At 51.4% G+C, this 13,573-nt stretch overlaps 1 protein-coding gene across 1 annotated transcript in view; it reads left to right on the top strand.

Annotated features, from left to right (window-relative positions):
* The window catches only part of GLI2 (GLI family zinc finger 2), a 255,998-nt gene that overhangs the window by 178,686 nt on the left and 63,739 nt on the right, over window positions 1-13,573 (top strand). The window contains exon 3 of the mRNA XM_055262031.2: window positions 11,820-11,925. Coding sequence (XP_055118006.1) covers window positions 11,820-11,925 — 106 coding nt within the window. The remainder of the gene's footprint in view (window positions 1-11,819; window positions 11,926-13,573) is intronic.

The raw sequence follows: 13,573 nt of genomic DNA, 5'->3' as shown, positions 1-13,573 counted from the left end.
TGCATGGGCGGACCCAGCAGAGGCCACGGGTCCTGCTAGGCTGTGTCTGCAGGGCAGGCCTGATTGCGTGAGTGGCCTGGGCCTCAGCCAGCCGGACACCAGCCAGCTCGTGGTGTTGGAATTTCCTGTCTGATTTTAATTCCTCCCCCCACTTTTTTCCCCCAAGTGAGACAGAAGCACTTTTTAGTTGCACGTTGTGGAGTGGCCATTCAGGATATTATTCTTATTAAATGCTTCCTGTGGGGTGGTGGCTGGGCATCGGGAGGGCCTCTGGAAGTCTCCTGTCCTGTGGCTTATTATTGAAAATCATGGTGCCATTTGCATAAGGCCCTGGGGAAGGAGGCTTTCCATGATTCGTGCTCTTTTGGCGCTTCCTACCTCTGATGCTTAGGCCAGTGACTTTGTCCTCCTTTGCGAACACCTGGTCGTCTGGGCTCACGTGGCTGAAGGGCTGGCCTTTGAAAGTGTCAGGATCTCAGAGCAGACCAAGGCTCCCTAGCAAGGGGAGAAAGTCCCTGGCAGCCTCTCCCAGCCCTGGTGTGCACTTTCATTCATGTACCATCGAAAAGCACAGACCCCTGGATGCCTTCCAAACCTGCATTCTCAGCGGCACCCAGACCCCTTGCAGCTGCTGCTTAGAAGCCCTGGTAAATGGTCACCAGGATTCAGATGTCTCCCCCACTCCTGCCTCTCTCATCTTCTGTGTTGAGTTTCTCCAGTTAGTACAATGCCTAGTAGGCGCACTGACATGAGAAATGATTTCCCCTTCCTTACTGAGCAACTGGGAACTACAGAGCCACAGCAAGTGTGGAAATGCCAAAGGGCCTGTGAGTCTCCCTCCCAGGGTGGTCCCTGGAGCAGCAGCATCTGCATCACTGGGAACCTGTTAGACATGCCCAGGCTCACTGAGGCAGGAGCTCTGGCAACAGGGCCCAGCAACAGCCTGAGAAACCCCAATATCAGGGCTGAGTGGGTGCTTCATCATGTACCTCTTATTGTGTGTATTACATCATGTGTTCCTCTTGAAGACACCAGCAAGAGATGTTCCTCATCCTGTATGTGTAGGAGAGGCCACATGCTTTGCACTGGGGCTTACACTTCACTCGGTTCAGTGCCAGGGCATAATTGGGCATCCTGGGCTCACTGTCCGCACTGCCCCGAGCCTGAAGAGCCTGCCATCCTCCCCCTTCCTTCTGGCTCTGCCAGGTCTGGCCTCTTCCAGGGAGCCTTCCTGGCTGCTCCAGACCTCATGGAAATCTTTTCCTGACTTTAAGGCCACTTGGGCAGTTTGTGCTGCGTGGGCCTTGCTGAAAATCACAGGGTCAGGCTCTCCAGCTGTGGCAGTGGCTTACACAGCAGCGCCCCGGGGCACTCCCTGTGGGCGGGAATTATGCCTCTTCTTCTCTGTGGCCTCCAGAGCCCATGAGCAGCGTCCTCTTACATTGAGCGAGTAGGGGAAGGCTTGACCTGCAGCAGGGTGTGTGGTTGTGACTTCCAACTGTGGATGGAGAACTCTGCCCTGGGTGGTGAGCAGCTCTGCCGTGGATTCCAGAGACAGCTGCGGAGCCGGGCTTGGTGAGGCCCAAAGCCTGTGTATGTCAAGGCTGTATTAGTGGGGCGATGTGTCTGAACTACATCGTATCCCTAGATCAGACCTGGATGGCTGAAGGAGGGAGCATCCAGCCTCTTCTTTGAAGCTGGTGTCGTCGTTTCCGTTATCTTCTGGGAAGCCTTTAGGTCCGACTTCCCTGGGGATTGGGCCTGGGATCTCCACAGGAATAGGAGAGAGCAGAGTCTTGCTCCATGGGATTTGTGACAAGCCCAGAATAAATGGCCAGAAGTGACCTTCGCCATGCAAACAGCAAGCTGACATCCAGCATCATCAGGGTGGGGGGGGCGCTGGCCTTCTGGAGTTCATCACCAGAATGACGGTGCCGATCGCCATCCTTACCCATGAGATTAACATTTTTCATTTCATAAGGTGTCTTCACATTCCTGTTTCATATAGGATTAAATGGTTTAACTGACCAAGTTGTACATTAAGCGTGGAATGGAAAGTAGCAATCACTCTCACTTTCTTTCTCTCTGTTGAGACTGGAGAGTCATTGACAACCATGTAGCCAGTGTTGCATCTGTTCTTATTTGACAACTCAGACCTGGCCCAGGGCCCCTAGAAGGCACATGTGTGCGTTCAGGCCCCACTCTGTTCTCCTGAGCCTGTGCTTCATGGCAGAGCCCAGAAGCAACATGAAGATGCAGTACCCTGCCCAGCCTTGCCCTCCTTGCAACTTTGTCCAGGCCATCCATGTGCCCCCTTTCCTGGAGGGAAGTAGTACTGGGTTTGGTGTAAAATAATTGAATTGTAGAGGAGACCCCATCCTCTGCACTGCTGCTGCCTTGCAGTACACAGGAGGAGCCTTCATGAGATGTCGCAGGCTGGGACCTGGTCACATCCCTTCTGCCTTGGGCTTCTCCTGCTGCTGACTTTCCCAAGAAGGGAGTTATTGCTGCAGCCATGGGGTGTGTGACTGAATGCAGACAAGGAGAGTGGGAGCCCTCCTTTTAAACAGAATTCACAACAGTGTTCACCTGAACTCCCAGACCACCTTGCAAGTTCCCTCCCCTGCTTATTTTCTCCGGGCAGCATGGGCACAGACACTAGGGAAAGAATGGTGGGAAACACCGGAGCTTGTAGTAGCCAGCCTAAGCCTCCTGGGAATTGGTCATCTGGGAATAGGGGTGGGTGGCCAGCAGGGATTAATTTATAGAAGATCTTCCCTGCAAAGCCATGGCTTCTGTCAGTTCCTGCATCCTCACTCTGTCAAGCAGTGAGTTTGTACAGAGTACACATCTGTGCATGGAGAACTCTGCCCTGGGTGGTGAGCAGCTCTGCCATGGATTCCAGAGACAGCTGCAGAGCTGAGCTGGGTGGAGCCCAAAGCCTGTGTATGTCAAGGCCATATGAGTGGGGCAATGTGTCTGAACTACATCATATCCCTAGATCAGACCTGGATGGCTGAAGGAGGGAGCATCGGTGGATGCCATATATGAGTTTCGGTCTGATACATCTCAATGTCCCTTATACTGGGAATGGAGGAAAAGTTCCTTTCATTACCATCGCACTGGGACCCTCGTCACATCTGCTCAGAGATGGGGAAGGGCATTATCACTTATTAGGTTTCTACTCTATGGACACCATAAATATTCTTTTGGATATGGAGCCTCTCTCTGTCTCCCAGGCTGGAGAGCATTGGCGCAATCTCAGCTCACTGCAACCTCCACCTCCCAGGTTCAAGTTATTCTCCTGGCTCAGCCTCTCCAGTAACTGGGATTACAGGCTTGCACCACCACCCCTGGCTAATTTTTGTATTTTTAGTAGAGACGGGGTTTCGCCATGTTGGCCAAGGTGGTCTCAAACTCCTGACTTCAGGTGATCCACCCACCTCAGCCTCCCAAAGAGTTGGGATTACAGGCGTGAGCCACTGCGCCTGGCCCACCATAAATATTCTTCACAGCAGTTAGGTTGATGTCATTCCTGTTTTACAGATGATGAAACTGAAGCTTGGAACACTCATTACTTGCTATCGAATGACAGAGCCATGGTTCACACTCAGGTCTGTCTGGATTCATGGGTCAGATGTGTTCTGCTCCTATCCCAAGCTCCTTAGACAACAGGGACAGGTGATGTCCTCTAGGACTGTCCTTTGGCTGATGTGTGATGCTGGAGCAAGCTGGACTTCACTCTGACTGTAAAGGTTACCTTGACTTCCAGCCCGCCCGTCTACTGCTTTTTTCTTTCCTCTACACTAGCGCCTTCTTTTGCCAAAGATATTGGTGTATTTTGTGCCTAGGTCCTTCCATTAGGAGAAAAGCAACCAGTAAGCCATCTACACTTTAGTGTGAATTCATTCCCATGACTCCCAAGTTCTGTTTGCTTCTAAGAAAATAACACTATGCTGGATGTTACTTAATATGCAAGGAATTCTAAGTTAAAGGAACGTGATAAATTAGTTTTTAACTGGAGAATCCCGAAGTCCCCCATAGTGAGAACAAAATTGGATGTCAAAAAGCCCTTCTCCAGTCATCCCAGAGACATGCCAAGTAAGAATGCCTCCACTTCAGCTGATTGGAGTCCACTCCTCACGTAAGAGTGCCCGACCCGACACAGAGCGGGCACCCCAGGAGTGCTTTGTGTGCGAGTGCTGGCCAGGGTCCCACACAGATCAAAGCCTCCTGGCCTGAAGGCTGTGAAGGTGTGTGTGGGCATCACAGAGGCCACCTGAGTGTGGCAGGTGGACAGGGCATGGGGACCTATGGTCCTGATATGGGGCCCGCCCAGTGGACGCAGCATGGCTGCACCAAAGGAGTCTCTCTCCACGTGGCTCCAGCACTGTCCCCTGGGATTCACACCTGCAGCATGGGAGCCAATCCCTGGAACCCTCCACAGCAACACTCAGCATCACCGGGTTTCCCCATCCTGGCCACCGCCAAGGGGCTGAGGGCCCTGGTGTTTGGAACCAAAGGCCTCATGCGCCCTTCCTTGATTTCTGGTCATGGATGCAGCTACCGCACTGGCCTCCTACATGGTGACCCTGGAGTGTGGGCCAATTGCCCAAGGAGGATGGGGATCCAGGCCCCAGCCGTGCCACTGCCTTCCTTCCTGGGCCCACAAGCTGCGCTGAGATGTGTTTGTGCTGCCTGGTCGTAACACACACCTGTATCATGCAAGGCTGGGCCTCACCTTCCCTCCATCAGTGCCGGGGCAACTCGATTTCTCTCTGAAACCCATTTCTTCTCTGGTCCAGGCCGGCCTGGTGCACAGCGGCCACATGCTTCCAAGCTAATTCCCTCCTGCAGTCCTGATGGAAGAGACTGTGGTAACTGGAGACGGTGCTAATCTCTAGGACTGGACAGCCCAGAGGGCCAGGGCATCCCCAACACAGCCAGTCTGTCCTGGGAGGTGGCTGCTTTCACCTCCCTGGCCTCTCTGCCGTGGAACAGGTCCTCGGGCCTCTCTGGGAGCCCAGCCACGGGGCAGTGCCTCTGTGCTGTGGCAACACATGATTTCATCTGAGGAGAATTCCTCCGGCTGCTGACGGAGGCCGCCCGGTCATGTTTCCATGACCCAGTTTTCCCGATTCTTTGTCTGAATTCTGCAGACCCCTACCTCCTTCTCTCCCCCAGGAATCCACAGGATCATTTCTAATGGGGCATTAACTTGAGCCAGGCTTCCGGGGAAGGGCTGTCCTTGCCCCCTCACTGCCCTCCTCACTAACACAAGAAGAGCATTACACCAGGACACTGCCCACACCAATGTCCGCTCACCCTGGGACCGCCAGCAAGAAGCATTTGGTGTTGAAACTGCAGCATAGAAAAGTTCCAGGATTTTAAAGAAAAAGCCGTCACTCTGCCACCCTCAGCTTCTCAGGCTGTTGGGCTTTCTGTGTAGGATCAAAAACAAATGTGCATTTTTTTTTTCCAGAGGGGAGTGATGATCCATTGAAAATTCCCATCTTAGAGTTTCTTCCTCAGAAACTTAAAAAGAGAGTCATTTCTTTGAAATGGCATATGGGGTGTGTATGTTTGCGGGGGGATGGTGTGTCTGTCCTTCTGCCGGAAGGACATGATTAATTTTGGATTTTTCCTTTTACTTGAAAAAAAAAAAAAAAACATAAAAGCCAACAATGAAAGCCGTGTGTGCAAGGGTCTGGCTCAGGATGTCACTCAAGGCAGCGCCTGTTCTTCCCACGCATCTTCATGCTCCTTGTGGGCTTCTGCAGCCTCTGGATGCAGCAGTTTTTGCCAGAGTTGGAAAGCAGAATTTTTCCCTCCTCAGCCTGGCCAGGGGGCTCTGAGCAGGGCATTCACTTCTGAATGTTTCCATCGGGGGCTGTGGGACAATCCGTGCTGGTCTGAAAGAGACCACCAATGAGTCAGGGTCAACCTTTATCCCTCAGGTTACTTGAGAAGAAAAGCTGGTCTGTAGAGACTGGGTGTGCACGTGTATGCGTGTGTGTTGGGGTGCTGTCCTATTACAGCTGGACTCAGAGGATTGGGGCTGGGACTGGTGTGTCAAGTGGGTTAGAAGGGCCGCTGGGTCAGTCATTATACATACAAGGCCACAAAGATGAGCCAGCACCTGCACCCAGAGCCCTGGTCTGGGCCTGCTCAGAGGGTCCCTTCTGAAGCCTTGGGGTGTCACTGGCTGGAATAAGCGAGGCCCTTTGCCTGGGAAGTGGGTAACCATTTACAGATTGCAGGAATGTGCCAGTAGGAAGGGACCTCAGAGCTCCTCTAATCCCTGTTGTGCAGGGAGTGTGAGACCCAGAGAAGGGACATAATTTCCCCAAAGTCCCATGGCCACCTAGTGGCAGGGCCAGTCTGGGATTCCTGGCGGATGGGCACCGATGCCCCACAGCACTGGACCCTCTTTGTACAGCATTTCCAAAAGTTGTATCAGAGCAGGTGGCTGCCTGCTCAGGATCGCCCAGGGGCTTCCCAGATTGCTCAGAAAAAAATCCCAAGGTTCTTCCCACAGCCTGGCTAGTGTGATAGGACCTTCTCTCCTGCCTTTCCACCTCCATCCATCCTTCTGTGCCGGGCAAATTAGCCTTCATGCTGAAATCACTGAGTTCTCCTGACACCTGGCCTTTGAATTTGCTATTCCCTCTGCCCCAAGCTCCTTCTCCAAAGGGGCTGTCTTACCTCTGCACCTCATCCATGTCTCCTCTGTTCCCTCTCCCTGGTAGATTTCCTCCTTAGCTTCATCCCCTTCTGACACTATGTTATAAATATATTTGCTGACTTGTCACCACCTGCCTCTTCTCACTGGGCCGTGGTGTGGGCTTCCTTGTCACAACACTATTCCCAGGGCCTGGAACAGTGCCTGCCACATAGCAAGTGCTTAATACAAGGTAGATGCATGCATGCATAAATAAATGAGTATTCGAATGAATATTTCTAGATGATAGCTATTCATACTTCACAACTGCTGATGTGAATAGATGGGGTCTTCTCTCTGAGGGTGAGCAGAAGGGTCCGGGCAAGTCCCTGGTCTTACTCCTTGCACCTTCCTGGACTAGCTGGCCTTATGCGTCCCTGTCCGTCCTGGGGCAAACACTATGCTACTGTATTGGGATAGCAGTGCCAGAGGTCCTACTCACTGAAGGCCTGCTGCATGCTGGGTGCTGGGCTGGGCTGTGTGGGGAAAAGACTATGAGACCACCAGTCACTTACTGCCCGATGGATCATTGCTCTTATGGAAGTAGAGTCACACCACCCTGAGCCTTGATGTTCTTTCCTGAAAAATGGGAATAAGAACAAGGTTAATGGTAAAAGTAAAGGTGCTGTCAGCAAAGCCCCATGAGGCAGCAGACGTTGCTGGAGATGAGCCCCCGCAACATCAACCCTAGTAGGCACATTGCCACTCTGCCCTGGCCAACCTCACACATCACCGCCAGGACAGGAGGACCCACTAACACATGTTCCCAGGCTCCTCCTGGGGATTCCAGGGGGTGAGAGAGGAGTGCACGGGTGCAGCCTGCACATTCCACAGGTGACCCAGGCTCCTGGAGAGCAGCAGAGCTGGTAAGAGGTGCCACCTGCAGCCCTGCCTGCCTGGAGAAAGAGAAAGTGCTTCTCCTGTTGCCTCCACCCCGGGAGCTGCTAGACAACAGAGGGCAGGCCCCACTGTAGCAGGACTCTGTGGGTCCCCTCCCCAGGCCTCTTTCTGGAAGCCTCAGGCCCCTTCTCCAACACACACCACATGCACATACACACAGCAACACACACACGGCACACACACACACATATACACAACAACATACACACACCACCTCCACATACACACAGCAACACACATAGACATACAGCAAACACACACACAACAGCACACACACATACACAGCAATATACACATACACACGCATACACAGCAACACATATGTACACATACAACACACATATGCACATAAACACGGCAGCAGACACATACCACACACAGCATATGCATATGCAACCACATGCACATACACACAGCAACACACACATACAGCACACACATACACAGCAACATATACACAGTAACACATACATACACATACAACACACAGCATATCCACATACAGCAACACACACATGCACATATAGCAATACACATACATATAAAGACACACACATACTACAACAGAGACACACACCACACACTACACACATACACGCACTGCACATACACATGCACGTGCAGCACACACATATACATACCCCACACACGCTACATGTAGACACACACCACACACATATGCAAACACACCTCACACACACACGTACACACACACACACACACACACACACACCATGGCTTGGTCTTGGGCAGAGGGGCAGCCTCAGTGGTACCTGTACTTCATGTTTGCCTGGTAAACTCCTGAAGCTCACAGTGTTCCATAGACTTTATAGACCTGGGTGAAGTTGCCTGAATCCTGAATCCTGAGTAGAGCATGTCAGCTCATAGGTGGGGGTAGGGTGGGGTGGTCTGGGCTCTGATGGCATTAGGAGACCCCCGCTCAGCCTCTGGAGGAGCAAGACCATGAATGGTAGGCACACTAGGGTGCTGGGGGATGGCCTGTGTGAAGACCAAGGAATCCTGGGCTGATTGCAGCTTCCTGGGGTCGCTGGGAAGACCCAGGAGCTGGTATTTGCCAAGTGCTGAAAGCAGAGCTATGGACTGTGTGTGCATTTGTTAACTAAAGTACATAGCAAGGTGGGGATGTGGTGGGGCGATGGGGGCCTAGGATCACCCTGGCGCTTGGGAGCTGCCTCTGAGTGTCATTTAGGCTGGGTGGAGGGAAAAGCCATTCAGAGCCTTGTATTCTCCTCTTGGCACTGTCGTTTTTCAGTCCTACAACTTTGAGTAAGGCCATGAGTCATTCTTGGCTTCCATTTCCTCATCTCTTTAATGGGCATAGTAACACTAGTTGCATCAGGGGGCTTCTGGATGCGCAAGGAAACATTTAGAAATACATACACACACATATACACACACAACCATTTTTATTTTGTTGGCAAAATACTGGAATCTGGTCTGCCCTGCCATGTTTTTAAGGCCCTTTTCTACACATTTGGGAAAGCGAACACTGTTTCCCTGCTGACTGCCTGGGGATCCAGTGGTCTCTTGGTCTGTGAGCAAGCAGTGCTTGGCCCCCCACCCTCCCTAGGGTTTGCAACCAGTATGAGCCACTTGTCCTGTGCCCCACATTACTAAATTCATAGTTTGATGATGGACTTTGGAGGCTCCAAACATGAGTGCTACTTGTCCTCCTCAGCAGTGACACTTGTTGAGTGCGTCCTATCTGCACAGGCTCTGGGCGAAGCACCTCCTCTGTGTGGGCTTGTACGTCTTCACAGCAGCCATGTAGGTAGTTACTGTTATCCATTTTCAGATGAACAAATGGAGACTCAGAGAGGCAAAGAAACTTACAAAAGTCATGCAGCAGGTGAGTGAGCTCTGCCCCTCGTGTTCCCCAGCCTCCAGAGCACCTGGTGGTCCTGTCACAGCCGCCTTAGTCACAGCCACATGCCCGGCTCACCTGTGCGGGGCCAGGGCCTCAGAGAAAAGGTTGTCCTTCCAGCACCCGGTGGCTCTGGAAGTGATAGCTGGGCCAGAGGCTTGGACCACGTGCCTGCGACCAACTCCTCTTTGAGTCTGAGTTGGGCAAACTGATTGAATCAGGGTGAGAAAATTTGCTTTTTGTTTTTCCTGGTCCCCATGGAAAGTGCCAGTATTGTGAAATTATGAAGATGGAATTGAACATGTAAAAATTAAAGTTAAAATTTCAGGAGAAAAGATTCTTCCCATTAAGAATCCATTGTGTTCAACCCAAGCGTGCATTGACAGATGAATGGGAATGGACAAAAAAAAATGTGGTCTATCCAATACAATAGATTGTTATTCAGCCTTAAAAAGGAAGGAGATTCTGGCACAGGCTGTAACATGGATGAACCTTGAGGACATTATGCGAAGTGAAATAAGCCAGTCTCAAAAGGACAAATACTGTATGATCTTTCTTGCACGAAATAGCTAGCATGGGAAATTCATAGAGGCGGGAGGTAGAATGGTGAATGCACAGGGGCTGGGGGAGAGGAATGGGAGTTAGTGTTTCATGGGTGCAGAGTTTCAGTTGTGGAGATGGATGGTGGTGATGATTACACAACAATGGGAAGGTGCTTAATGCCACTCAACTGTGCATGTAAAAAAATGGTTTAAATGGGCCGGGCACGGTGGCTCATGCCTGCAATCCCAGCACTTTGGGAGGCCGAGGTGGGCGGATCACAAGGTCAGGAGTTTGAGACCATCCTGGCTAACATGGTGAAACCCTGTCTCTACTAAAAATACAAAAAAAAAATAGCCGGTTGTGGTGGCAGGCGCCTGTAGTCCCAGCTACTCGGGAGGCTGAGGCAGGAGAATGGCGTGAACCCTGGAGGCAGAGCTTGCAGTGAGCCGAGATCGCTCCACTGCACTCCAGCCTGGGCGACGGAGTGAGATTCCGTCTCAAAAAGAAAAAAAAAAAAAAAAGATTTAAATGGTAAATTTTGGGTGTCTTTACTACAAGAAGAAAAAAATAAGAATTCATAGTGTTTATGGTATTGTACCAGAATCTGTTTGCACAGAAACAGTTAGTAGCATTATTTTTCTACATTTTTTTGTTTGTTTCTTTTTTGTTTTTTTGAGATAAAGTTTCGCTCTTTGCCTGTAATCCCAGCACTTTGGGAGGCCGAGGCAGATGGATAACCTGAGGTCAGGAGTTCGAGACTAACCTGGCCATCTCTCCTAAAAATTTGTCTGCATTTCTTAGCCTGGCAGTCAGCTGACCTGTACATACCTATCACAAACCCATCCACATTTCTTTAAAATATTCAGAAATCCAAACTTAACCCTGCTTCCCACTGGCCTGTGGCCTTCAGACTGAGGGAGAGTCGACTAAGAAATCCCCACTTCTTATCCCTTTTCCCAGTATAACTACTTTGTTAAAAGCCTTGTTTTCCTAAAGCCTATAATTATGTTTGCCTCCAGGGTACCCAGGAATCTTTTTTTAATAAACAAAGAGCATCCTACAATTATCATGATGATTTGTTGAAGGCAGACCAAGTTCAGACAGGAGGCTGACTCAGCTCTGGAAACTGACACGCACGTGCTGGCGTTTTCGATCCTGGGGGCACCTGACAGCGTTTAGGGATCAAGAATTAATATTAAGAGCTGGAGAACTAACAGATCCACATAGATGTCCGCTTTATACTGCCAGCAAAACGGGACAGCAGTTGGGTGGGATTTGGCCTTCCTGAGGCTAGCGGCACGGTCTGCGGGCCCTGCCGTCACAAATGGCTCTAGGTCAGCACCTCCAGCCTGCGTGCACTGCAGCATCCAGATGCCGTAAGCTGGTGCTGCTGGAGCCACACGCAGCCGGGGCCAGCATGGGCAGAAGCCGGCGGAGTTGGAGCCTGTCGCTCTGTCAGCCCTGATTTGCGGGCTGAGCCCAGTTTCGTGGCCCTGCCTATAATCTCCCCGAGTTCAAAGAGTGCTTAGCTGCTTGTCTTTGTCAAGAGCACAGTTGGGGATCTTTTATGTGGAAGATGTAGGATTCTCGGGCAGACTTTGATTATTTATTCATCCCCCTTCATGGGTGTGTGATCGCGCGGGCACCGCCGAGCCCCTTGTCCTGGCTGCTCTTGCTATGAAATTCATTGAGCTTTAAAGGCCTTTGAAAGTAGCTTTTTGAGGGAGGGGAAAAGTTTTTGAAGTCTTGTTTCTCTCTCCCCCTCTGCAGTGCCGCAGCATCTCTTACCACCGTTCCATGTGCCCCTACCGATTGACATGCGACACCAGGAAGGAAGGTACCATTACGAGCCTCATTCTGTCCACGGTGTGCACGGGTAAGTCCTGCCCTCTGCCTGCTGCTCCTGGCGTGCAGTCACCTGCCATGGGGAGGCTGGGCCGGCAGCCTCAGCCACATCTCCTGCCTCTTTCTTTTGGGGGTTCCTGATCTACATTGTCCTGAGCGGGCAATCACTTGTGCTATCATGGCCTGGGACCTGTGTGAGCGTGCGGGTGGGCAGCATATAAACACCAACCACCCCCGAGCCCACATCACCACTTATAAGGCTCTGGACTTCCTTGGTGTATCTGTACATGGTTTGGAGCTCTTTCTTCATCCACGAAGTGGGAATCCTCTCTAGGTCTAAGATCCCATATAAGTAATGTTGTTCCAGCATAATAATTCAGAGCACCCTTTTTTACTTCTTCAAGTGTCCCCCTTTGAATAGTCAATTGTATAGTCACTGTACTTAAAAGGACAAGCTCAAAGTGATGCTTTGGGGCCCTTCCTATTCCCAGCTTTGAGGTCCCCAGGTAGAAGGTGTGGGGTCACCCTGTGGTCTCCACCTGCCTAACACTGTCCCCGTCATACCCACCTGGGGCCTCTAAGACCATTGGCTGGTGTCATTTCTTGGCCTTTAGGACTCAAAGTCTTGGTCTCTGGCTAGCCCATCCGTCCTCCTTCCAGGAAAGAGGGCCCCTCCTTCTCCCTACCCCCAAACTCTCTGCTGCTCCCTGCACCTGCCTCCAGGAGAGCTCTCGCAAAGGTCAGCCAGCCCCAAGACCCCTCTCGACCCAGCATCTTCATGCCCACACCCTCCAGCCCCCTCACCTGTTCATGCCAAGGTGCTGTCTGTGGTTCTGTCCCATGTCTCTGTGCCTGGAACCAGCTGCCTGCCCAATGTGCCTGGAATCTCCCCCCAACAGGCCACCTCCAAGCCTCAACCGAGGAGTCACCTCCTCAGGGGCACTGTGATCCTTCACACTGAGCGGGGGCTGCTGCCCTCAATCCACAGCATCATCATCCGTTTTTCCACCTGCCTCCCAGCCGGCTCTGAGCTCTCCTCTCACCTCTGTGTCTCAACGCTGACATGAATAGGTGTACAACCAGTGCTGGCCGAGTGGAGGGCCTCTCCCCGCCCACCACCTGTGAAGGCGCATCCTCCTGCCTCTACCGTCTCCCATCCCAGTGAAGTCAGTCAACACTCGCTGGGCCCTCACTGTGCTCACAGCATTGTGCCTCAGCAGAGTCCTGTTTCTGGACACCCATTGCCTCCCCAAGACAGAGCAAACCTGGGACTTCTACTTTCTTTTTAAAAATTGTTTTACTTTTAAATATTTTACTTTAAAATAATTAAGGTCATACAAAAACAGTTCCAAAAACCATAAAGGCTTTCTTGTATACACTTCACGCAGCTCCTCAAATGTTGACATCTTACATAACCCAAGACTGACAGAATGCTGTTCACTCACCCACAGAGCTTATCCAAATTTGCTCAGTTGCCCACTAGTGTCTTTTTTCCCTGGTTCGAGACTCAGTCCTGGATTCCACGTGCTACTTGGTTGTCGAGACTCCTTCGTCATCTCGTGTCTGGTGCGGTTCCTTAGTCTCTTTTGTCTTTCGTGACCTTGGCAGTTTTAAAGAGTACTGGCCAGTTACTATATAAGATGTCTCTGGGTTTGGGTTTGCCTGATTGATGCTGTTTC

Source organism: Symphalangus syndactylus, chromosome 22 (genome assembly GCF_028878055.3).
Source record: "Symphalangus syndactylus isolate Jambi chromosome 22, NHGRI_mSymSyn1-v2.1_pri, whole genome shotgun sequence".
Taxonomy (NCBI): domain Eukaryota; kingdom Metazoa; phylum Chordata; class Mammalia; order Primates; family Hylobatidae; genus Symphalangus; species Symphalangus syndactylus.
Note: the sequence above shows the minus strand (reverse complement) of the source record. Positions and strands in the feature narration are given on the sequence as shown.